Source organism: Anarrhichthys ocellatus, unplaced genomic scaffold (genome assembly GCF_004355925.1).
Source record: "Anarrhichthys ocellatus isolate YVR2014 unplaced genomic scaffold, GSC_Weel_1.0 scaffold15, whole genome shotgun sequence".
Taxonomy (NCBI): domain Eukaryota; kingdom Metazoa; phylum Chordata; class Actinopteri; order Perciformes; family Anarhichadidae; genus Anarrhichthys; species Anarrhichthys ocellatus.
In genome coordinates, this window is record NW_022280045.1 from 4091749 (window position 1) to 4116460 (window position 24712).

General features: G+C 41.5%; 4 protein-coding genes across 5 annotated transcripts; 3 read left to right on the forward strand and 1 right to left on the reverse strand.

Moving 5' to 3' along the window:
* The first annotated feature begins 864 nt into the window (after window positions 1–864).
* LOC116387836 (schwannomin-interacting protein 1-like) lies at window positions 865–9518 on the forward strand. Of its 2 annotated transcripts, none has more exons than XM_031855259.1 (7): window positions 865–1057; window positions 3098–3207; window positions 6909–7026; window positions 7170–7376; window positions 7773–7896; window positions 8029–8122; window positions 8240–9518. In XM_031855259.1, exons 1-7 carry the CDS (start codon window positions 1028–1030, stop codon window positions 8277–8279), a joined length of 723 nt encoding a protein of 240 aa, XP_031711119.1. In that variant the 5' UTR covers window positions 865–1027; the 3' UTR covers window positions 8280–9518. The 2 variants fall into 2 exon arrangements, with proteins under 2 accessions (XP_031711119.1, XP_031711118.1); XM_031855258.1 differs by having other exon boundaries at window positions 867–1057; window positions 8228–9518.
* Window positions 9519–11447: 1929 nt separating this feature from the next.
* Window positions 11448–13401, forward strand: LOC116387837 (interleukin-12 subunit alpha). Its single transcript, XM_031855260.1, has 7 exons — window positions 11448–11488; window positions 11594–11739; window positions 11834–11920; window positions 12118–12159; window positions 12736–12858; window positions 12990–13034; window positions 13228–13401. The coding sequence occupies exons 1-7, from the start codon at window positions 11470–11472 to the stop codon at window positions 13357–13359; spliced, it is 594 nt and encodes a 197-aa protein (XP_031711120.1). The 5' UTR covers window positions 11448–11469; the 3' UTR covers window positions 13360–13401.
* A 2790-nt stretch (window positions 13402–16191) lies between these two features.
* On the forward strand, window positions 16192–19045 carry zp3b (zona pellucida glycoprotein 3b). Its single transcript, XM_031855137.1, has 8 exons — window positions 16192–16710; window positions 16850–16965; window positions 17102–17205; window positions 17366–17543; window positions 17633–17750; window positions 17876–17961; window positions 18153–18403; window positions 18782–19045. Exons 1-8 carry the CDS (start codon window positions 16297–16299, stop codon window positions 18886–18888), a joined length of 1374 nt encoding a protein of 457 aa, XP_031710997.1. The 5' UTR covers window positions 16192–16296; the 3' UTR covers window positions 18889–19045.
* A 2619-nt stretch (window positions 19046–21664) lies between these two features.
* arl14 (ADP-ribosylation factor-like 14) lies at window positions 21665–24638 on the reverse strand. Its single transcript, XM_031855043.1, has one exon. The coding sequence runs from the start codon at window positions 22329–22331 to the stop codon at window positions 21804–21806; it is 528 nt and encodes a 175-aa protein (XP_031710903.1). The 5' UTR covers window positions 22332–24638; the 3' UTR covers window positions 21665–21803.
* Window positions 24639–24712: the final 74 nt, after the last annotated feature.

A 24712-nucleotide genomic window follows, 5' to 3' on the forward strand; every position in this document is an offset into this window, starting at 1 on the left:
GATGAATATCTTGTTTCTATACATACAGTACGTGATTATGACGTGTGTGCGTTAGAGAAATGAGTGGAATAGGAGGGCTGAGGATATTTGGCCTCTGATCCTGATGAAGGATGAAAGATGACTCAAAATGTTATGTTGTTTAATCCCATTTTAAGCCCACTGCTGCATTGTGACACAGCACTGTGGGAACTAACTGTGTGTGTTTGTGTGTGTGTGTGTGTGTGTGTGTGTGTGTGTGTGTGTTTGTGTTTATGTTTTCTCTTTTCGCACGTGTGGGCACGTACTCCCCTGTGATTCTTTGGCTCTCTTACGGCTCAGCACGCTTGAATCTGTGATGTGGAATGGAGCTGGAGGAGACTCCTTAAGGAGGCAAAACAAACGGATAACGTGCAATTACAAATGCATGGCTCCGCTTTGGGTCAACGAGCAGACGCAGACGCCATGTCGGGGCTGCTCAAAAGAGCTGACATTTATTAAAGGAGCTGTTATTGATCAGCCTTTTTTTTAATGGTTTTGTTTTCCAGTGTTGCAGTCTCATTTATCATGCTATGTTTAGCCTGGACCTTTAGCCCATCATATCATACATCACCAATCATGTGCCCTTATTTCTGTAATCTTTTTAGACCTGTCTCCTCTTATCAGGGCACAGATTTCTAGCAGCTTTGATTCAAAAGAAAGATGAAGAGGAGAAGCAAGGAGAAGGAAAGCAAGGGAGGAAGATGGAGGAACAGATAACAGATCAGGAGAGCACTGAGCAGCTCTGCCTCTCCCCTCCCTCTCCCTTCCATTTCTCTCTCCTCTGCTTCCGTCTCTTCCCACTCTTTCCTCTCCTGCTCCCACATCCCCACCATCCCTCCCTCCTCTCTCTGCTGCCTCCCCTCCCCTCCCCTTCCCCTCACTGCTCTCTCCACCCTCCCTCCCTTACTCTCCTGCACGGAGCTGCAGTATATGAGAGGGTCTCCCGGGTCTAGCTTCACTGCAGTGTAGAGAAGGGCAGGGCGGCTGTTTCAGTACGATGCGCTGAAGGATGGTGCACCAGGAGAAACGCGTTTACCAGGTGTGTGGATTTTGATGTTTGTATGCGTTAGTGATTCTGAGGGTGTAGGATAATATTCACAGGTACACATGATGGGTATCCATCGCGGGCGAGCTGCTGTAGATGAGTCACACATAATGGGTGAGCGTGATTGTGAGGTGACGTGGGTGTGCTCATGTGTGATCTTCACCTGGGTTTCTCTGTGTTTTTACATGTCCTCAGTCAAATTTGATATCGCTCATTTGATGGATACGTGTGTAATCATGTAACGTGCTTTGTTCCGTTCCACAAATTAAATCATTCTCCATCATTTACAGCAACCATGAAGTGCTTTTCCTCTACCACGTTCCCTCTTCTGGGAGTGTAAAATAGGTTGTGTGTGTGTGTGTGTGTGTGTGTGTAGACAGTCGGCTGTTAAGGAGGACATCTGAACCAGCTGTCTGACGAGCAGGAGGCAGAGCGTTGGTTGGGAGAGGGAAGGCGTTCAGCTGTGATGCTCTTATACATCACAGCCTCATGATGCGTCACAAGAAAGGAGAGAGGGTGTTGGGCTGTTTTTTAGGTAGAGAGAGAATATTGACATATAGGTGGTATTCAATGGCAGTGTGTAACAGGCACACACACACTCACACAGTATGCATTATTGGGACATATGGGCACTTGGCATAATCCCACACTATAAAAACACTTTCCGTATGGTGCCAAAATTGAAAATCATGTCATGCTGCAACATTTTGTTCAGTATTTAAAGACAAAAACTGAGAGACTTCAAGACTTGGATTTGGACCGGTGTACCAGAAACTCATACAGCTCAAATGACCTAAAAATATTCTTAGTTGACAACAATTAAATTAGGAGCAGCTACACTGGAAGCTGAGATACATTGAAAGGATAAAACGATTCAGGGTAGGACGTAAAAAGAAGGAAAAGGGGGAGGAGGAGGAGGAAAGGGGACAAAATGAAAATGAGGACAGTGAAACTTCTAGATGCTGAGAAGTAAAACAACGTTTCTGGTCGAAATGAACCAAACAGGAGGAGAAGAGAGAAAATGACTGAGGAGAGATTAACGACATACAGGAAGTTGGCAAACAGAGCAGAATGATGCAGTGTTTAATCATCAGCACGAGGTGGATGGCACAGCATTTATAACTATTACAAAAGATATTGTTAACGTTATTGATGTCTTACATCAATTATAGTCCTGTGGTTACAAATATTAACCAAAGACCATAAAGATTGCTGTATTAGGTTAGAATTACTTTAATGGCATGTAACACATATAAACAGTATGGATATTCTTTTCTTGTTTAGGTGTTCAAGTTGTCAGTCTATAACAGAGCAAACGCAGAGAGAGAGAGAGACAAATGCAAAACTGAGAGTTTCCATTTTACATGATCTGCATGTCTCTGAACTGTGGGAGGAAATCAGACCATCTGAATCGGCCAGATGTGCCTTTTTAATTGCAAATGCAGTCCAGTATTTATCGTAGCGCTTGTGTAACAGGAGGACCAGGATATTCAGTTTTCTGTGTATGGTGGGATGAAACAGTTTTGTACCGATGATTCAGACCTGATGTTTTTAGGGTTAGCTGATTATTTAGAGACAGAAACAAGTGTTATGTAAGGAGGGATGTCTGTACCTGTTATCTAAGCTTATGATAGAGTAGAATAGAAGGAACTTATTATAATAAATATGTTAGCTAAGCTTCGTTAGTAACATATTTATGCAATGCCACATATGAGCCCACAGCTAGGTTATCCGTGTGAGCGGCAGGAAATTGGGTTACATGATTTTGCTCCCTTCTTTCCATACCTTTGCCTACGTAATCCCTATTTGTCCTTCCTCCTCCTCCTCCTCCTCCTCCTCCTCCTCTCAACCAGAAAGTGCATTATCATTTGGTATAATACATGTATTCATACCCTTAATTTAAATAGCATTCTACACACTCAGCTTAATATCTCTTCTCGCTTGTGTGTCCCGCTCTGATGGAACTAAAGCATTAGCAGCACTATTAATAATATTCTTCATATTCATGTATTTTCCTCTTTTTTTTCCTGGCAGGCCCAGAGGAACGAGAGAGAGTCCATCAGGCAGAAACTTGCCTTTGGCAGTTTCTATGACGACGAGCCAGTCATCTACACCAGCTGCAGCAAGAATGGCCTGTCCTCCCGGTGGGTTTAGATCCAGTGTGTGTGTGTGTGTGTGTGTGTGTGTGTGTGTGTGTGTGTGAGAGAGAGTCTGTTAGGGTTTGATCAATGAAGGCTTCTGAAGGCTGGCAGCAATATATTTGTGTCTTAGCTTCTCACAGCTGACACTTGAGGTCTTTAGATGTTCTTCCAGAAGTTATTCTTGGATAGATAGCTGGGAAACAGTGAGATACGCCCTACGTTGAATTAATTATTCATACACAGACAACGTTATTAATGTATTTCTAAGACTGAATACACAACTTAATATCAGGTTTTGTAGACTTCACATGTTGCCTATGTAAGGAACCTTCTCATATAGACGTTATGACAAGGCATTTAATTATATACCTGCACATCATGTTGGCAAACCAAACGATATCCGTCTGACCCTCTTTTGTGTGTATATTAGTGCATGTATGTAGCACACACACACTGTCTTTAGAAGCGTCACTGTCCAATGAATATTTCTCCATATTTGATGAATTTGATTGTGCTCTTTTATAATGTTGAGGAAATTCTCTTACTTCTTAATCTAGAAAAATATTTTAAAACGCTTTTGATTATCAAAGAAACAAAAGCAGACCTGTGCTGTTTTTCATAGCTCTTGGAAAGTTGACATGGTTCTGAGAGGACAGCTTTGTAGCATCTGCAACAGCTTGAACTCTGTCTACATCGCAGATATGATCGTTATTTAACAGCCAGGGAAGGAAGCTATTCAGTTATTCAGCTTCATCTACTAACTAAGAACTATGAGCCCCAAAACACACAAATCAGAAAGATAAAACTTATTGGATTGGCTCGTTGGTTCATAGGTGTCGTGTGCAAATACAGTAAATGACAGCAGGTCTTTTGCTGAAGTCCGTTTAGAAACAGTGAGTCATGTAATAGACGGTGCATCTTTGTGCAATAACAGAAGGTTGAGTAAATACTGTAAGTGGATTTATCCCGTTTGTCTGTGTTTATGTTAGCAACAAACAGAGGAAGAGAACAAGTGATTAACATAACAGACAGACATGCCGAAAAAAAACGAGAGGTTTCCCTGAAAGCCACAGTGCTGTCAGTCATTCCAAAGGAACTGACATTGGACATAACAATTTACAGCAGCAGAACAATGGAAGTGGTATATGGAAAGAGCAGGCGCAGCGGAGGTGGCACAGTGGTCAACCTCTGTTGCGTGATAAGTCTGTTACGTGATATATTTATATATATATATATATATATGTGAAAAATTGTTCTGTTGACATGTAATATTTTTTGTAGCAGTTGGTGGGAGAAATCTTATTATAGATTTTTTATTATTATCATTTTTAGTTTCAGTAGTATTTATGATATATGATCATTCAGAAAATTTGTGTGCATTAGTCTTCCATCAATTTACTGTTTTTCTATTTATTTTAGTTTGCTAATCGCCTGTACAGCATTGTGTCATGGAATAAAAATAAAGTTAAAGTTATGGATTTATCTAAAAATATTTGTATATTTAAGTCTTCGAGACAATTCCAACTCCAATATTTCTCTATTTATTTATTCTCGAGGCCGATGTATATCGATCAACATCACTGTAAATGTGCAGTGTTTTACAAAAGGCTCATTTTCAACTGTTGACCCTCGGCCTGATGTCAAAATGTTTCCATTAAAACAACAAATGAAACACAAAATGTATATCAGATCAATTAGAACAGGCGAAAGCAAAACATGCTCTCAAGAGCTGAACAGGATAAAAAGCTTAGAGGAGTACAAGCATTTAAAAATAGACAACATAAAATCATATCATAGAAGACACCAGCATGCAATCAGCACAAACAGTTGAAACATGACCACATAAATGCACTTTATATTACAGAAGACAGGTGAAACCAAAAGGGCCGCAATCTGACAGACAGGGCAAGTATGCAGTGACTAGGTATTAGTGCGAAATTATAGGTTGATGACAGATGAAAACAAACTAGACGAAATTATCTTCCCACGGAATTGGTATTTCACATTTGAAATTGAGGTTTTGGGGGCATGCACACACACGCAGTGGAGTTGCATTACATCAGACACAAGCTGGTTAACAAAAGCCACTACACAGCACCATTCTGCTTTCTTTTCATGCCAGCGTTGACCTCCAGTGACTTGATTTTTTTCACTAGAGGGAGCGTTTACATCAAATGACGGGGGCTGCCCCCTTATGCTACTGGCTGCTGTTTGAGGAAGTGAAGTTCTGTCTGTGGCCCTAATGCTCCTGAAAGAAGAAGTGACGCCTGATATAAGTGCGCCGCTGTGATAGGTGGAATTGGAGTCATGTGATCTCTCTTGGAGGTGAGGGTGCACCTTCTGAACTTTAGTTTGGAGTGGAAATTCCACTATTGTTCTCATCCCGGTGTAAGGGGTCGGTTACTTTGGGTTGTTAGGTTCTTTCAGTCAGAGTATCATAATCTGGAACTGAGTGATTTGAGCTCCTGGAAAGGCTGAGGTCGAGGTGCAACTGCTGCGGACAGCCTGATGTTATGTTTGTGGCTTAATTTGTTTCATGAAAGCATTGCATTGCTTTTGATCCACCTTCATTAGGTCACAGAATGAGACATCACTGACATCACTGCACTCTGTGGCCAAAAGTGCGTGGACACCGAAACACAGCCCATGTGCACTTGTTTGACGTATCATTTCAAAATCTTTAGCATAGATATGCTGCTATAACATCCTCCAGTCTTCTGGGATGGCATTCTACAAGGTTTTGGAACGACGCTTCAGGGATTGCCACATTAGCATCGGTGATGTCAGGTTGGGCCCTAACATTTGGGCGATAAACACAGGATTGCAGTCGAGGCTCCAGTTGATCCTGACGCTATAAAGATGCTGGATAGGGTTAGCTGTGAGCTCATTTATGTTGAAACAGGACAGGATTCTCCCCAAACTGTTAGGCGACAAAGTCGGAAGCACACTATTGTGTCATAACATTTAATTATATGCTGTAGGGTTAAGATTCCCCCGTAATTAGAATGAAGGGGCCTCGCCCAAACCATGAAAGACACCCTCAGACCAAAAGTATATGGACAGGGATGTCCTTATTAGCAGTAATTATTTTGACATTATTCCACATCAATTTATCTTTTTTGCTGAATTGTATTTGCTATTGATTACCCCTCCCTGTCATTATTCCCATGACCACTTGTTGAGCATCTTAAAAAACGATGGGCTTTTCTTGAAATAATATGTAGTGTGTTAAACGGGAGTGAGAGTCAACAGTCACCTTTTGTCTTGTGATTAAAAAGACACAGCAGTGCTCTTCATACAAAACAATCCAGCTGATTCCCCGTTGAATCTGGCACGTGATGTACAGATGAGTATAGAGAGCTGCCACACCTTTTGATGATAGTTTAGCTTCTTTTGCAAATTAAAATGGTTAATTAAATGTGTTGTTTGTTATTCATTTTAGTGTCCAAATATCTCCTGGCCTTTACCCTTTTCCCTCTTCATAATCGTATCAGCACAATTCTGTAAATATATCTTTTCGGATCACCTTGTTAAGAAGAAAAATACAAACCTAATGTGATTTCTGTCATTCAAATTGAGTTTGCTTGTAAACAAAATCAGAACAATCAATCAGTAATTTCCCTCTCTCTCTCTATAAGACATTTCTAGTGTCTCTAACTAAAAATCAACATTACCTCTCTCACTCTTTGTGTTTTTCCTCTCAGGCTGCAGACTGGGGTGAACCTGCAGGTGTGTTTTGTCAATGACAGCAGCAGCGACAAAGACAGCGATGCTGAGGACAGCAGGACAGAGACCAGTCTGGACACACCGCTGTCACCTGTGGTATGCACAACTTCTATAGTCTCTGTGCTTTTGTGCACGTGCTGCATGTGTGTTTCTCCCTCTTTTCACTGCTTTGCAGTAACGACTTGTGAGAACGTTTTGGCTGTCACCTGACGATATCAATTACACTTCTTTGTCGCCAGAGCAAGCAGAGCTCATCGCTATCGGACCGGGACACGGCGGAGGAGGACTCAGACCCGCTAGATGACTGCGGGGGGTTCTGGCGGGTGCAGCGGAGGCTGCAGGAGGAGGCCCGGGTGGCTCTGGCTCTGGCTCGACCCATGGCCCGTATGCAGGTGGAGGTGGAGAGGCAAATCCAACTGCACAGACGTTCACCCGTGGCTGACTTGGTTAGTCATTGAGAGTTAGTCACTGTTCTTTTGAAAAATACTTTTTAGGAGATGATCCAGGACAATAAAATAACCATATGTGAAGGGGGAAAAAGAGTGGAAATAGAATGACTTACTATAACGTGCTGTTACAGTAAACACAATTAAAATGACATAAGGGACTTGCATTCGCTGAATAGAAGGTCAGTCAGTTTTTATAACTGTGTGTGTGTGTGTGACCAGGAGAAAACCCCCGATACTATGAACAAATGATTTTGACGTTTGCAAACCCAGATAGATCAAGTTGACTTTGACTAATATCCAATAAAACAGTTTCAGTCTTTATTCAAATTCTGGTCCGTTTTTGCACATTTTGACTTTCAGTAATTTCCTGTCCATGTGTATTTACATATGCAGCTTCCCCATCTGCCCCACATCAGCGAGGGCCTGATGAAGAGGAATCTGAGGCGAGGGGACATGAGGGACATGAGTCTAGGACAGCTGCAGGTCATCACAAATGACTTACACTCACAAATTCAGAGTGAGTGGATCAAACACGCAGATGCACATACACACACATGATACAAACATACCTGTCCTCCCCATGGGGAAAAACATGTTTCTTTACGATATCAGAATTTAAAAACTAATCACGTCCATCAACTGAACACAGGTCTAAATGGAGAGCTGGTGCAGTTGCTGTTGATGAGGGACGAGCTGCATGTGGAGCAGGACGCCATGCTGGTGGACATAGAGGACCTCACCAGGTGAATCACCCTTTTCTCTCACCTCTCTGTTCTGTGTCTTTCTATCTGAAAATATCTGTCAAATTCTCCACCGCTCTAACGTACTACCTGTCTCTATTGCGACAGGCACGCTCACAGCCATCAGCGGCACCAGGCAGAGAAAGCTATCTCTAAATAAAGGACTCCGTCTGCACGCCATCTTACCTCCTGCTCCGTGGACTGTCACCAGTGTTACCAATGAAACTTCATCTGTGCTGACTGTTTTTCGGAGAAATGAATATACCATGTACCCAGTGTTGACACACAGACATAAATGTAATGCGCCACAGAATGTTGTCAAAGGTCAGAGGACATCTAAAAGAAGCTGAGTGGTCGCTGCTTTCAGTGTGGACACTGTTGAGTTTTTTGCAGGCTTTTCCCTTTCACTCAGCCTGATTACTCATGCCATATATTTTATAGAGCTAGGGGGAAATCCTCTCAACGTAATTGCATTCCCTAACCCTGATTTACCGCTTCATGATTTTGCACGGTACACTCATGTTAATTCTGGGATAGAGAGAGCACCTGCACGCCTTGTTTCTCCGTTGTCTGATGACTTCTAGGGGCCACACCTGACTGCACTTTGTCTTTTGTTTGTATATCAAGAGATTGATCAGTTCATCTGTAGACATGCTCTCTTCACCTATTTATCATTACTTTTACTAGGGGCACTGTGTCACTGCTGTTGATCACTGAAATTCACTATTACACACCTACTACTCCCTGAGCTGTTGCAAACAGAAGATGATGAACACTGAGCAGATTTGCAGCTTAGCTTCACAGTGGTGTTCAAGTGCTGTAGCAACTTCACTGAGGTCTTGTCATTTGGATTGCTGCTACAGTTTCCACCTGCTTTAAAGATGCATTACAGAGCTGTACTCAACATTTTGAACTTCATTTCGACAAATTTGTATTTGTCAAATGCCTTTATGTACTCGGTAAAATACACAAAATGACATGAAATGGTTTAAAAAGATTTTACTGGTTAATACATAGGGATAGAAAAAAAAGCAAAAGTGGAGGCATGACAGCCCCTAAATAAAAAAAATATTCAAAGTCGTTTTTGTTGTGCCCAATTTACTAATGCTTAAAAAGGGTAAACAAGAAAAAAATATATATATGAATAAATCACAGCCTAAACATATATAATTTATCTGTTCAGAGGATTTATGGACGTCCAGTATGTAAATGTTAAAAGATAATTTATTAAAAGGATGAAGAACATGCCTTGTTGTCTGTAAGTGTTTTCACTCTCAGCTTTTTAAGAATGTTATTTAACACAAAGTCAAACTTTCTTTTCTAATATGCTTCAGTGATAAATGTAATGTATGATGATTGTAAAATGAAAACTCCAGTAATAAATGTTTCAAGTGTGTGACCTTTGTTTATATTTGGATGGTTTTCATGAGAGTTCATTTGCATTTCGGTGTTTGTGCCCTGTAAAACTAAATCATTACAAAACTAACATAGAAATTGATTCATCCGAGTGATGCTTGGGAAAGCATATCGTGTCTGCTCTCATTCACATAATTCAACCTCAGAGTTGCAGAAGTGCAGTCGAGTTTCTCTGCTCATTCACACTTGTGTTGACACTTATGTAACTGAGTTTTTTATGGAGGATTACCACAAGCAAAAGGGGAACAACTCTTGACTGCGGGGACAGAAATAGTCCCATCAGTTACACTGATCAGTTGATCCAAATGAACTACTATTGGATTATTACTATAATCAGTATTAAAATATAACTGAAACAACTTGTTTTTTTAAAATTAACATTTTACACATACTTCAACTCGCTTGAACTACTGTGCAAGAAGCAATGCATAATTTCCACCTCAGATGGCTGCCCAGAATTTTTTAATTGTTTGGAAAATAGATTTCTTAAACTTTGATGTCAAATAGCAAGAAATACTTCTATTTTTTTCACACAAAAATGAATAAAGCACATTTTATACATATATGGAAAACATGACACGACATTCTGGTTAGCTTATTAAACAAACACTGTTTTCAATGAAAAAACTCCATCCATCCATCCATCCATTTTCCACCGCTTATGCGGGGTCGGGTCGCGGTGGCAACAGGCCAAGCAGGCCGACCCAGACCTCCCTCTCACCGGCAACATGTTCCAGCTCATTCTGGGGGATCCCGAGGCGTTCCCAGGCCAGCTGGGAGATGTAATCCCTCCAGCGTGTTCTGGGTCTTCTCCGGGGTCTCTTCCCAGTTGGACGTGCCTGGAAAACCTCCAGTTGGAGGCGTCCAGGAGGCATCCTAATTAGATGCCCGAACCACCTCAGCTGACTCCTTTCGACACGAAGGAGTAGCGGCTCGACTCCAAGCTCCCTCCTGATGACTGAGCTCCTTACCCTATCTCTAAGGCCACCCTACGGAGGAAGCTCATTTCGGCCGCTTGTAGCCGCGACCTTGTCCTTTCGGGCACGACCCAGAGTTCGTGACCATAGGTGAGGGTAGGAACGTAGACCGAGTGGTAAATTGAGAGCTTTGCCTTCCGGCTCAGCTCCCTCTTCACCAAGACGGTCCGGTGCAGCGCCTGCTTTACTGCTGCAGCCGCACCGATCCGTCTGTCGATCTCCCGCTCCATCTTACCCTCACTCGTGAACAAGACCCCGAGATACTTGAACTCCTTCGCTTGAGGTAGGCACTCCGTCCCCGCCTGGAGGGAGCAATCCACCGGTTTCCGGCAGAGCACCATGGCCTCAGATTTGGAGGTGCTAACTCTCATCCCCCGCCGCTTCACACTCGGCTGCAAACCGCCCCAGTGAATGCTGGAGGTCATGATCCGAGGAGGCTAACAGGACCACATGAAAAAAAATCATATATAATTAATTGATAAAGAATCCCTATCTAATAAAAGGCATTTTTAACTTATATCAGATCGTACTAGACGTTGAAGTCAATTGATGTGTTTTTTTCTGTCTGACACTTGAATAGAATTAAGTATGTTTTGTTTGTGATTATTGATACACTGGACATGACAGATATTGAACAGATGTTAGGCATGAATGTGCAGGATTAGTGTGAAATAGCATACAACATAATGCTTTCACTCTTGAAATGTCAACAGTAAACAGTTGAGTAACCAGAGTGAAGCTCAATTACTCATCACTCTGTGTTAATTCCAGTTTCACCAAAGCATTTGGTGCTATGGGGGAAAATTACACAACCTTGACTGTACAATTCCAATTTACAGTTAGGTGTGAACACACTGCTGTATGTTGAGGAAAACCCCTGCATCAGCTTGGGTATAAAACACTTAAGGATGTCTGAGTTGAATCAGTTACACTGAAGACTCAGAAGTCTTATCCAAGATGCCTCTCGTCAAGCTCTGTGAGTATTATGTAAACCTGACTGAACAGTATTTTCTATTTGCAACAAAGTAGTTGAAACTGTAGTTTTACTATATTTTAACTCTGTTGTTGTTTTTTTTGTCAGACTTCACTCCTGTCCTGCTGCTCCTCATGCTCACCTGTCCTCAGGTCAGCCAGTCTGTGCCAGTGATGCGTAAAGGACCGCTGACTGAATCCTGTGTTGTATACGCACAGATGCTTCTCCAGAACATCACTGACACACTCACACAGGTATGCCAACAAAACTTAATTTACTTATAAGATGTGATCCTTAATGTGTATTTTATTTAATTAAGGTTCAAAACATAATCTTCCCATGTGTTAGAATAAACTGTTCACTGGAATCGACTGCATCAATCAGAGTGTGGAGCTGAACCTAGAGACCAACACGCCATCTGTGTGTGCACCAAAGGTAGAATGAAAATAACGTTTTCTTTTGAATGATTTTATTTTATGTATGTATTTCAAATTTGAGAGATGGCAAAAGTTATGAAAATTATTATTATTGTTAAAAACAAAATAACTACTATAAAAAACGTATTCATGTCCATGTATATTTTGTGGCTGCATCGCTGCATTACCTCAAATTGAACTTTGTTTGTCCCACAGGAATCAACATGCTCAGGAACAGTCAAGTCAGAATTTGATCAGGTAGGTTGTTGTGCTCTGACTCTGTGAAAAATGTATTAAGAACACATATTTTCTTCTTTTAAAAAGCCGATGAATTATCTTTGTCAGACTTTTAAATGTAGACATTAAATTAGGAAGAAACAACCGTTTATATGTACACTCAATGTCCACTTTATTAGGTACACCTAGATCATCTAATGCAATCCGACAAATATTTTTGCCATTTAGTGTACTTTTATAACGCCTATAATGTTTAATTTCTAACGGTCGTATCGGTGTTAATCAGGGGTGTATGTTTTAGCCTTTGTAGGTCAGTTCGAGATAGTGTTGTACAGGACTGAATAAGAATAAGATGAGGTGTTTCTAATGTCCAGTATGTAAATAGTACCAAAAATAGAAACACTTCTCGATGTAATGTATGACCTCAATAATAAACATCTCATTGGATTTACACATTTCTGACAGTATCAACAAAAACTGAACATTATGAGCTTCAAAACAATGGATGTCACAACAGGGCTACATTAGATTGTACAGTGAGTGTATACACACTCTCTATGTTGTCTTGACAATTGTCTTTGCTGTTTTTCCTTCCAGGAGTCATGTCTGACAAACATTGGGGAGGATCTGCATCACTACTATAAATTCCTCGCCGCTCAGCCGGACCCTGACAGTTTACTGGGTCCAACTGTTCTGTTCAGGCTCAGAGAGATCATGGAGGTACAGTTTTACACAACACTCACCGATATTAAGAGATAACTGAATGACCGCAATCAACTCCCAGAGTTTAGATGAATAGCCATATCTTGTGAAACATTGAATTGCTCATGAAAGACATTTGCTCTCAACAGAACTGCTTCAGTTGGTCTCTGCCAACGGACCTGGCCTCAATGGAGGTAAGAGATCTCTTAATTCACGTCATAACCAGGATTTAAGATAATTCACCCACAGTGCTAAAAACATGTGCCCTTTTTTTCTGTTTGTTAAGGAATCAAAGATTGAAAAGAGAATTCAAACTTTAAACAGTCATAGTTAGAATAAATAAGCTATAATAAATGATTTCATAATTCCTCTGTGTTTCTCTTTAAGGCTGCTGCAGAGCGTAAAAGCACCTACGAAGAAAGACTGAGCCTCTGCAAAGTGCTGAAGGGCTTCCGGGTGCGCAGCATCACAATAAACCGAGCCATTTCATACATGAACTCTGGTGATCACACTAAATGAGACATAGAGCTCCAACGGATAGAGTAGTTTCAGAAAGCTATACAGAACCACTTCACACATAGATCACACAAGCTACAGTAACTGTTCATGTTACATTGAAATAATCTAAAAAACACTCCAGTCTACTTTATCCCTTTTTAAGAGCACATATTTATTATTGACGTAGTCATGTAACTTATATTTTACATCAAGATGATGTGTTAAAGTACTTATTTATAAAGTGTATTTACAGACTATATATTATTTATTTATCAATGATGATATTATTTGAAACTATTTGTTGTTGTGTTATTCATTTGGTTCCAAGAATCACGAAAAATAAATAAACTTATTTATCCTGCATAAATTCTGCTTACTCATCATTCATTTATTCACTTGTCTTCACTTACATTTCAGTTCATGTGTTACTGTGTGATAATATACTCTTTGACAACATTTCATAGTCAACGCTAATAAATATGGTTCAAAGTCAGTCATTGGACTTTCTCTCTTTATACAGATCTATTGCAGCCACAAAACAACAATATGATTTGCAGGAATATCTGAATTTGCTCTAATTCAGAAGAGTTCTCATTAATGATGGTTTTCAATCCCTAAAAATGGGATTTCCTTTGAACAGTGGACTATACTATCCACCTGACTGTATTTTCCTGTAACCACCAGCTTTGAGCTTTGTGAGAGTTATGCTGACAAAATGCAATGCAGTGTTTGTTTACACTTCAAATGGAAAGTCCAGTGTCAATAATCAACTTACTATCAACTATCAGGTGACAGTCAAAAGTCTTTTGATGTTCAGAGGGATGTGAAACTCTCTGTTGAACATGTTTACAAATGTGATGGTTCCAATAAATGAACTGATATATGTTCACATCAGCTCAACTTTCAGTTGCTATTGTTGGCCGCTTTGTTTTCGTATTAATGCTGTTTTGAAAACCTCACTGAAAGTGAAATATAGCTTTTCGTTTCAATTTGCGTTCCTTTACGTGTTCAGTCGAATTGGCACAACTGAGATTTGTGGCTGCTGAGGTTGAGAGAGACCTATGACGTTGAAAACGTGTGAGAAAAACTTGATGAGTGTCAGACACAGGCGAGACGGGACATCGGAATACATGTGATGATGACAACAAGAATAATATATTTTAGCACCATACAGTGCTCACTGAGCAAAACACTTATCATACTGCTAATCCTATTTCACAAAGCCCACCACACAAGCAGAAATGTGTTCAAATCATCAATACTTTGTAAATTCATAAGAATACAAAATATGTATGAAATGCTGAATGACCAGCAAGGAACCCATAAAGGCTGCGTGTCTCTGTACTACACTACACACAAGGGTGTTGGTTTGGTTTCAGAGGTGGTGGGAAACAAAAGGGAGAAAAAAACGCTCTTTCGTGGGGGAGACCATTTCCTGCACTTATACCATAACTAAAAGGTGGTAAAACAAAAACACTGAAATGCTGTGTAAACAGCTGTATTATTAATGCTCTTACCTATAAAGCATGTTGTATTTGCATATTTTCTACAAAGAGCTCTGTAATTTGCTGCCTTATCTCTGGCTGATGCTCAATTCAGCATCTTTTTAGTAGAATCTTAACATAGTTTTTATATATATATATATATATCAAATGTTTTTATAATAATAAACTAAAATCCTTTAAATATGACAATGATATTTATATCATTGTCATATTTGTAGTTTTTTCTATGTAATTTGGACAAACCACAAAGCAAAACTACAAACACAAATATTACTCCACATTTACTCCATTTAAAGTTAGATTAATTCACAAAGTGTCGACGGAGATAAAATGATATGCAATTGTAGCGCCACCGAGTGGAACAAAATAGCTTATAGCATGTATGGCTTAGTCAAAGGACCATGCTACCAAAATGCGTACATATGAAGTCATCTAATGTTTGTGAATACTTACACGAACTAAAAATGACTTAACACTTCGAAGTTGACACGTTTCAAGTAATTGTTAACAGACATGCGCAGTGAAACTGGATTGTGTACTGACGAGTTTGAAATTGTGCCACTCCAGATGCAGAGAGGATTTACTGTATGAAATATTACAAGCACTATTCAGAATCCATCAAATGCGGATAGCGGTTAAATTTGTGTGGCTCCCTGCCCATGTTGGAGTCGATGGCAAGGAGAAGGCGGATAAAGCAGCAAAAAAGGCTTTGAAGAGTGGGAGAAATATTGTTAAATTTAATATAAGTAAGTCAGAAGCTAAAGTGGTGATTAAGGGACAAATCAAAAAGAAATGGCAGACTGAATGGAATAAAGGGAGCAAAGGACGATATCTGTTTAAAAATAAACCACTGGTTGGGAGTGCAGGGCCTAGTGGACGAAATAGAAAAGAGGAGAGGGTAATGACAAGATTAAGGAATGGACATACTGGTCTTAACAGTTCCCTCTGTATTATTGGAAAACATAAAAATGGAATGTGTGAATTTTGTGATGAAGAGGAAACTGTGGACCATGTTTTAGTGTCATGCCAGAGGTACGAGGCAGAGAGAGAAGTATTAAAAAGTGGTCTAAGAGAGTTGGGAGAGGAGAATATAACTGATATATTAAAGGAAAGCTTTGGTGAAGAGTGTTGGAAGCCTCTTTTGGAGTTTTTGGAGTCAACAAGACTAGTGAATAGAATTTGAGAATTATATTTATTTTATTTTGTTTTATTTTGTGTTTGGTTTTCGTATTAGAGAATTACTTTCCTTAGTCCACACTCCAGATGAGCGGGTGGCGGTAATGCACCTAAAATGCACCAACCGCCATTAAAAACAAAAGAAGAAGAAGCAGAAGAAACTGGATTGTAATCAGTCAAACCCTGCTACCAGGTGTGTTTGAGGTTGATTGGCCACTTAAAGCAGTGGCTCCACACACTGCAAGACGACTGCTTCCAAACCTGCCCGAAGCCAAGAATGGACTGCAACGTCGCCCGTTGGTGGCTTATCGTCCTCATCTCAGTGTCCACACTAACAGAAGTCCGGTTAGTGTCCAGCGGAGGCTCCAGCGTCCGAAGAAACTCCAACATCCTGAGCAGGACTCGCGGTTACTTCCAGCCTCAGTTGACTGCGGGCAAACGGCAGCAAAGCGCGGGGCTCAGCGCGCGGCCCAGCGCGCGGCCTCGACCTGTCGTGGTCAACTGCCACCCCAACACGATGCGGGTTGTGGTGCAGGCTGACATGTTTGATACGGGCCTCCAGGTGGACGTCAGACATCTGCGCCTGGGCTCGGACCTATTGAGTGAAGGGAGTGCATGCGGAGCGGTCCCATCGGGCGAGGCGGAATTCACCATCCAGGCCTCCCTGAGGGATTGTGGAGCCGAACTCTCTGTAAGTGTTCCTACTTTTTATGCTAATGCAGCTTCAAGTGAACTTGTAGAAAGTCGGTGTTCAGTGACTTTAGGATTAAAAGCCCGTCTTTGCTGTGTATATTTATACGTTCTGAAAAGACTAACATTGTTGCTTTCAGTCGACAGAAGAGAAGATCATCTATTCTAATGTTCTGGTCTACTCTCCTGAACCTTCATCTGATGGTCTGCTTAGACTGGATGCAGCAACTATTCCAGTTCAATGTCATTATGAAAAGTAAGCAATGTATTTATTCACAGTAGTACTGTTGGAACCAGCTGTTTGGATTTGTATGGTTGCATATGGCCTTCTTGGGCATTTAAACTATGCTAAGAATTGATCTCAAAATGTAGCTTTAATTGTCTATTTTCAGGAGGTATGCTGTTGCTCCCATTTCCATGCAACCCACCTGGGTTCCATCTGTCTCCAGGGTCTCGGCAGAAGATCGTATAAACTTCAATCTGCTACTCATGACTGGTACTAGAAGGATATAATTGGAGCATATTTTCTATTGTAAAGAGTTTTCCGAATAGTTTTCTGTGGCATTTTTAAAGATGTTATGCATCTCTTTGATGCCTGTCGTGCAACCGAATTTCAGAATTAGTTTATTGAATGTTTGGATTTTTCATCTTCACAGATGATTGGCAGTTTCAGAGGGGATTCTCTTCTTACTTCCTGGGTGACCCCATTCATTTGGAAGCTTCTGCCGTCGTCGGTAATCACATTCCCCTGCGAGTATATGTTGAAAACTGTGTTGCCACAGCTACACCTAATGCAGAGGCTACATTAAGATATGACTTTATTGAGAATCACGGGTGAGCTCCACAACCAAATCTTAAACCCCACCACCAAGATTGTTATAGTGCAAATTGTCCTTATTCTCAACTTTTTGCTGCCCCAACAGATGTCTTGCTGATGCTTACCTGACTAACTCCAAATCCCGTTTCCTGCCAAGAGTTGAAGAGCACAAGCTGAGGTTTCAAATTGATGCCTTCAGATTCTACCAGGAGCCCAGCAGTCAGGTTCGTTAATTTTCATTTATTTTATTTTTTTTTTTAATAGAACGGTGTTAAACTAACATTAGTTAGATTATGCTGTTTAATATACATGGCACCTTTAACGAAGCGCTTGCTTGTCTCTCCCACAGGTCTACATTACCTGCTACCTGAAGGCTGTTCCAGCTGCGTTATCTGTCAGCTCTCACAACAGGGCCTGCTCGTTAATTGAAAACAGGTATTATACTAATGATGCATGGTCCATTCTCCCTATTGCCGTATTGTCAGAAAATATGGATTAAACTTGTACCTCTTTGAATGCCATGGCATCCCAAACTGTTCCCCTGTCAATAAAATGCGCTATGAATGACCTCGCTAATTTTACAGACGTGAGTTCTCCAAGTTTTGAACATCGCCTCCTTTATTCAGATGGAGCTCAATTGATGGGAACGACCAGGCATGTAGAAGCTGTGATATCTCCCATCGGGGTGAGGAGCCTCTGCACACAGAACCCCTTAAAAATACCATCGGCACCCAAGCATTGCCCTCACCGGAGGACAGACTTGAACAACGCCCTGCCACTTATTTCCGTTTTTGGCCAGGAAAGCTCCAGAGTCAATACGGCAAACCTCAGCGATCCTCCCCTGGATTGATGAAGAGAAGTGCCGAGTACAAACCAGGTGAGTGCAACAGATGGAACGTTCACTGATTTTCATATGGTTTGTCTTTTTCCATAACATCAGTTTATATGCATTTTAGATTAACTTCATGAACATGTCTCACATTTTAGCAAGTTTTAAGGCCCAAACTTTTTAACCACCAACAATGAAAAATTCCCTTTTTTCCTGCAAGTCCTCAATGCAAACTAAATGGTTTTACAGTGGCTGTTTAATACAGTACTGTTTAATACTAACATTATATACAGTTGGTGAGCACAATATATATTTTTTAAAGGTTAAGTTCCTGAATTGTTCTTGTATAGACCTGTTTATTAACGTTCAGTTATTCAAATAACTGAAATAAACCCTTTAACATTTTTGACTGATTTTGTTTTACAGAGTGCCGTGTCCAGCTGGGACCCGTTACTCTGCTGCCATCCATTAAGACTGACACCAGGCCATCAGACTCCAAAATGGTACTTACACCAAAGAACAGGACCACCTGAGACTCGGCATAGCACCGTGGAGACGGTTATCGTTGCCTTGTAAGGGACAAAACATATTGGATGAAACTCTGTGAATGCAGAGATTAATCACATCATTTGACATGCCACCTTCCCTGAAAGGAAGTCAGGTTTTTCCCCAATAAATATTTGACATCAACTTGTTTTTGTTTCACCTGCTCTGCACAAAACACAAGCGTTACAATTCTCTCAATAATTTGATATCTGATATTTACCAAATCCAGCATCCTTAGTTCTTTGCTGAGAACTTGATATGCCTTTAGCAAGCAATGTAATTAGCATTGGGTTTTAAGCACTTACAGTCATTAGACCCAAAGCAGCAGAAATTGATGTCAAAAGGATGCATTGTGTGTCCTTTGTGTATTTTCACACAAATACACACTGCAACCTTTTGACATCCACTCTAAAGACTCATCTAACATGATACCAGCTATTTTGATCTGAGGAGAAAATCAGACATGCTAATGGAGGGCACTTCCCTCCATTACTACCCACAGCCTACTCGTCATGTATCACATTTTTGATGAATCATTGTGAGGTGTATGCAGCAATATAAAATGCTGTCTGTGCCAGGGAAAAAAATGGTGGTTTGTTGGTCACTTAACTCTCGCATTTTGTATTTCATTTTCTGGGGGGGAAAAGCCTATTTGCTTCTTGCTATTGAGTGCCACTTCTGTGCCGAGGTCTGTATCAGTTTGACCGAGTCAGCGCTTTGCGCTTACAGAATCGGACTGAACTGCTGTCTACCAAGCCATTGCAGCCTTTTAAGGAAAGCCCTGACTTGACCCCTTAATGTACACTGGTATTAATATTTAATATGGAAAATCTTGGTCCTTTTGCCATCTAACAAATGTAATTTGTGGTTGTGTCAGCACCTCGGACAGCGCCCCTCCATTGTTTCCCTCAGTGGGTGTTGAGCGCTGTCCCTGGTCCTGAAACAACAGGGTCCTCTTGTTCTAATGTCCCCTCCCACCTTCACGATTAATCTTCGGCTCATTGTTCAGTGCTTCTAAGCGGACTGGTCGATGTCCTGGGCGCCTGTTTACTTCTATCCAAGGAATAAGCCGTTCTGTGTTTACGATTTGCTGGACGGCATCGATAAAACCGCTAAGTGCATAATAAATAAGGGGCACATTAAAGTACACTTAGGAGTTACTGTCAAACGGATTAGCATATCCAGATGTTGCAGAGAGACTTTCAGCTGTGGGCTTAGCCCGAAATATACTGAGGTGATGTGTGGCAGCTATTCAGTGGGTGAACATTTGAACATATTTAGTTTTTAGATTGTTCGTCACCTTTATTTAGTGTTTTTCGGACCTCTGGCTAAGCGATGCGTCGATGATGGCTCTGCGTCAGCGTTTCAGCCAAAGCATTCAGTGAATCGTCTCTCCGGTACTACCATCGAGGTTCATTCGATAATTTCTCCCCTTTGAACACGATGCTTTTCTACAAATGCCAAGCGCTGTCGGTGTTCACCGTTTGCTTTCTTGTTCGCACTATCGTTCATGCCATCCGAAAATGTGGACAGGACATTTGTCGGGACGACCAGGTCTGCTGCGCGCAGGGGAACAGCACCAACCCCGTCACCTGTTGCAAGCAGTTCATGGACAACACTTACTACAACATCGCCATGGTCACCCGGAAACTTTCTGGGGTGCTTATTATGCTGCTTCTCTTCGCTGCGGGATACTTCGTCCAGCGAATGTTGTGTTCCAGATCCAGGCAGCAGCTCACCCCGCCTCACAGCGGACACCCAACTGTCACCACGTCCCAGGAGCCGCTCGTGGAGAGCAACAGCACACCGAGCACTTTGATGGAGCCAGCTGCCGCTTCTCAGCTGCCCTCATACGATGAATGCAAACGCCTGCCGACATATGAAGAAACTGTGTGCGGTGGGAGCAGAAGACGGCCGGAGTCCGACATGGGACAAGCTATGTGCATGACAAGGACGTCAGTTTGATAAATTAACGGTTTCACCATTCGACTTTTGAGATTATATTCACTATAATGGACATGTCAGATACACACAAACAAACCGCCCTACTATTTCCCCTGCAGCAGCCTTGACTGTGCGGATCTATACAAGAAGCGTCCATGCCCTGTACCGGCTAAAGATTGTATCGCCAAAAAGGCACGCTCTATTAATGGTATTGCTAATGTTAATAAATCAGGTATTATGATGCTTTAGTAATCAGTAATAAAACATCAATAAGAATAACTTTGGGGTTGCCATGTCGTGAAAATTCATTTTTGGCTCTTTAATTCATCACGAATTATTAACAGCTTATAAACATTTACCACTACAGGCTGGAATGGATAATTCAAAAACAACTTATTTGTTTTAATTATTTATCAACGCTTTATTACGCCAGCCAAAGTGTTGTTTTTCTCAAACTGCATGCATGCAGACTGTGTCTTTGTTATTCGCTGATATTGATGATGTATCAATGAAGACTTTGTGAACCCAAGAGTTTAATCTAAATGCCCAGGGCTCAGTGAGATAATAGAATTCTGCTTGATAATTGAAGATAGGCTGCACACTGGTAAAAATAATTTCTACAGTAGCTTATTAGTACACTCAACTGTGGTTCTAATGCACGGTAATAGACTCCATGGTATCTTATGTTTCCTGTGGTATCCATTAGTGTCAGAGGAAGTAGCCTAAAATTTTCACTCACTCTTAAGCAGCTTGCAATATGCTGTTGTTCCAACTGGGATCTGTGCATGCGCATAAAATAAGTGACTTAACCAAAAGGTCTGATCTCATTAAATATGATTTATTGTTGGTAAGGAGGGGTTTGGATTTACACACTTATTTCAAAATGAACGTGTCATATAATCAATGTTTTGAAAATATCTAATTTCGTACAAATAAATGTTAATTCTTTCATTTTTTTTTATTTGACCATTTGCACCACTTGTCTGAAAGCTTCTTCAACTCCAAATCCCGTCGACGCTGAACAGGGCTGAACGAACCAATCCCGACCTGAGCAAATCTCCCTCAGGTTAAACGAGTCCTTGATTTCAGTGACAGTCAGAGCGCCGTTCACGTCCTGTTTGTTGGCGAGAAGAACCAGCGGACGGCCCCGCAGCTGCTCGCTCTTCAGTGTTTTCTCCAGCTCCTTCCGCGCCTCCCCCAGACGCTCCCTGCCCGAGCTGTCCACAACAAACACGACGACCGCCGCGTCCTGGTGGAAACTCGGCCAGTGCTCGCGCATCTTTCCCTGGCCACCGACATCCCACAGGGTTATGGCGATGCTCTTCCTGTTCTTCCTCGCCTCGAGCATTTCCACGTTGAAGCCGATCGTAGGAACAGTGCTGACGGACATATTGTGCTTCAGTTTGTAGAGGAGAGTTGATTTTCCAGCGTTGTCCAGGCCCAGAAGGATAACTTGGGCCTCTGGTTTAGAGCCTTGCAGTCCCATGGCGACGTGGAGATATAAAAACAGTCAACTCAAGTGGGAAAGGCACATAATCCAAGTACAGTGCTCTTTTGACGCAGTGTTTGCTTTGTGCGTTGCCCGGAGTTTAATAGATGAGCCATTAGCTCCACGCTGACTGACTTACTCACGCTCACAGATAAGGCGCCACACCAGGGGGCAAAGTGTGTACCACCCAGAGGATATCCCTTGTTTATATACGCTGTATGAGTAGAGTTTTGCAAACTTATTGCATCTGTTAAAACAATATTGTTCACCCGCGTTTTAAGCAGTGACACTAATCTTGTCATGAATAAAGGTTACAAAAGGTTATCCTGTTATTTTACTGAAGACATTCTGCTAGTTCACTAAACACACATTGAAAAGACAATCAGCCATATGGAAAAGTATATTGCTGTAAATGATGAATGAAATCCACTTTAGTAAAACGCTTCTAAATTAGAAAAAGATAGTCATTAGTTTGTTTGTTTATATAGGACCATGCTGCCATGGATACATTGTTGCACACATACAATAATTTGCCCGAAATTACATTTTGACACAGTTCACGCATTGCAATCTCACTTAAAACCAGTTGCCTCAGTGTAAATGTCAATCAATGGGTAAACAACAATATCCAGACTTCACCTGCTAAAGAAAGAAATGCAGTTTTCTAACTGAACCAGCAATATAGTCCTCTATATTGTAAAATAAAGAAAATAATGGTGTTTTTTTAAAGTCGTTAAATCCTTCATTTCAACATACGTTTCAAACATTCACACAGTCCAACCATCCTCTTGACATACATGTGAAAGGTCAAGTGGATCTTGTATCGCTCAGACCCACTGTCCCCAAACAACCTCAACGTTTCAGAGCTTCTCACAAACAAAAGGAGACTATGCTGCTGTGAGAGACCTACTGAACAAACATCCAGTCTTAAGTATAAAAGTGGGTCATTGACCTCAAGTCCATCAATATAATAATAAACTGCCATCAATATATAGTATATAAAAACAGGATATTCAAATATAAAAGGAAGGAAAAATAAATGAAGTTCTGTCAGTCATTGGAAGGGTGGCCAACTGTGCCAAAGTGCACTGTGCTTACGAGCCACTAGTTCATTTAAACAGCAAAGTGGTTGATGTTAGCTGTTCTCACAATGCTCACCAAACATATCCAACTCTCTAGTGACTTAACCCGGACTCCCTTCTTTTATTTGATCCGCTCCACATCATTTTTAAAGACTTTATTTATTATTATAACAGACACATAACAATTACGCTGTTTCCAAAGAAAATACGTTTTCTCAGTGCGCATGACTGACACTCTTCATCACCACTAACGATCTTCCACTGCAATCTGACACTGAATATAATGTCTCATATAGACTAAATCAACACATTACAGTGATCAGTCCAGCCAACTCATGTCCTGGAGACGATTTAAATCCACTTCGACTCCACAGAGCACTTCAGCCAAGGAACCCAAATCAGCAGCATCCTGCTGAAAAGACTCCAGAGCTTAAGGACACACGGAGTGCGTCCAAGCACGGGGTGCTTCACTTAATTCCATCTTAATTCCACCTGGGGATTTGACTGTTGCATCAAGTTCTGGTCCATTTCTCTCCCGGCTTCACCCACACGCCACCGGTAGGATTGTCCATCACGTACACCAGTCCCTCGGTGTCACTGCGGCTCTGGGTCCAAGAATGGGCCGCTGACTTCTCCAGTGGCCGCGGGGAAGAGCGAGGACAAGCCGTCTGGCCTGTCACCTTCTTTTGAATGCGGACAACAGAGGCCGGAGAACAACATGCATCCGTTTTCTCACACATGTCCACTGCACCAACGCGCTGAAAAACCACCCGTGCCTCTATGGAGGACTTGGAGCCTTGTTGTCCCATATTGTGACTTCAATTCAAACACCCCTTTAAAAAGCAGAGTTGTGTAATTCGTGCTTGTGTGTCCAAGATTGTTCAATGCCAAGTGTCTTTCTCTGCTGTCCGCGCACCTATGTCACTAACGAAGTGCCAAATCTTTATATAATATAGGCAAGGGGTTTCCAGTAAAGTAGTGTGACGCAGTTGACTTTATGTTTATGAGACGCCCGAATGTTCCAACACGGGTCTTTGACATTTGGATCAGTCAATGTCGAGCTATTCTGAGTATCTCCACCTGGTAAAGACCGTCACTAAAGTTGGCATCATCGAGTGCTTCCGAGCTGTCTGCGCCCCGCCGGAGGGCTGTAGCGGGGTTGGGTTACCTTGCAGACAGCAGCGCTCAGTCGTGGTCTGTATGGAAAGCTATTTGTGGTCAGACAAACGCATCCCGGAAACATGCGGAAGACGTCACGCCCCCCCCCCCCCCCAAACTTCACTCTGATCTCATCAC

Coding starts and splice junctions, on each gene's coding strand:
- LOC116387836 (XM_031855258.1), top strand. CDS start 1,028: ATGGTGCACCAGGAGAAACGCGTTTACCAG. Junction 3,208..6,908: donor AAGAATGGCCTGTCCTCCCG/GTGGGTTTAGAT, acceptor TTTTCCTCTCAG/GCTGCAGACTGGGGTGAACC. Junction 7,897..8,028: donor CTTACACTCACAAATTCAGA/GTGAGTGGATCA, acceptor AACTGAACACAG/GTCTAAATGGAGAGCTGGTG.
- LOC116387837 (XM_031855260.1), top strand. Junction 11,921..12,117: donor CATCTGTGTGTGCACCAAAG/GTAGAATGAAAA, acceptor TTTGTCCCACAG/GAATCAACATGCTCAGGAAC. Junction 12,160..12,735: donor TCAAGTCAGAATTTGATCAG/GTAGGTTGTTGT, acceptor TTTTCCTTCCAG/GAGTCATGTCTGACAAACAT.
- zp3b (XM_031855137.1), top strand. CDS start 16,297: ATGGACTGCAACGTCGCCCGTTGGTGGCTTATCGTCCTCATCTCAGTG. Junction 16,966..17,101: donor GTTCAATGTCATTATGAAAA/GTAAGCAATGTA, acceptor GTCTATTTTCAG/GAGGTATGCTGTTGCTCCCA. Junction 17,751..17,875: donor ACCAGGAGCCCAGCAGTCAG/GTTCGTTAATTT, acceptor TCTCTCCCACAG/GTCTACATTACCTGCTACCT.
- arl14 (XM_031855043.1), bottom strand. CDS start 22,331: ATGGGACTGCAAGGCTCTAAACCAGAGGCCCAAGTTATCCTTCTGGGC.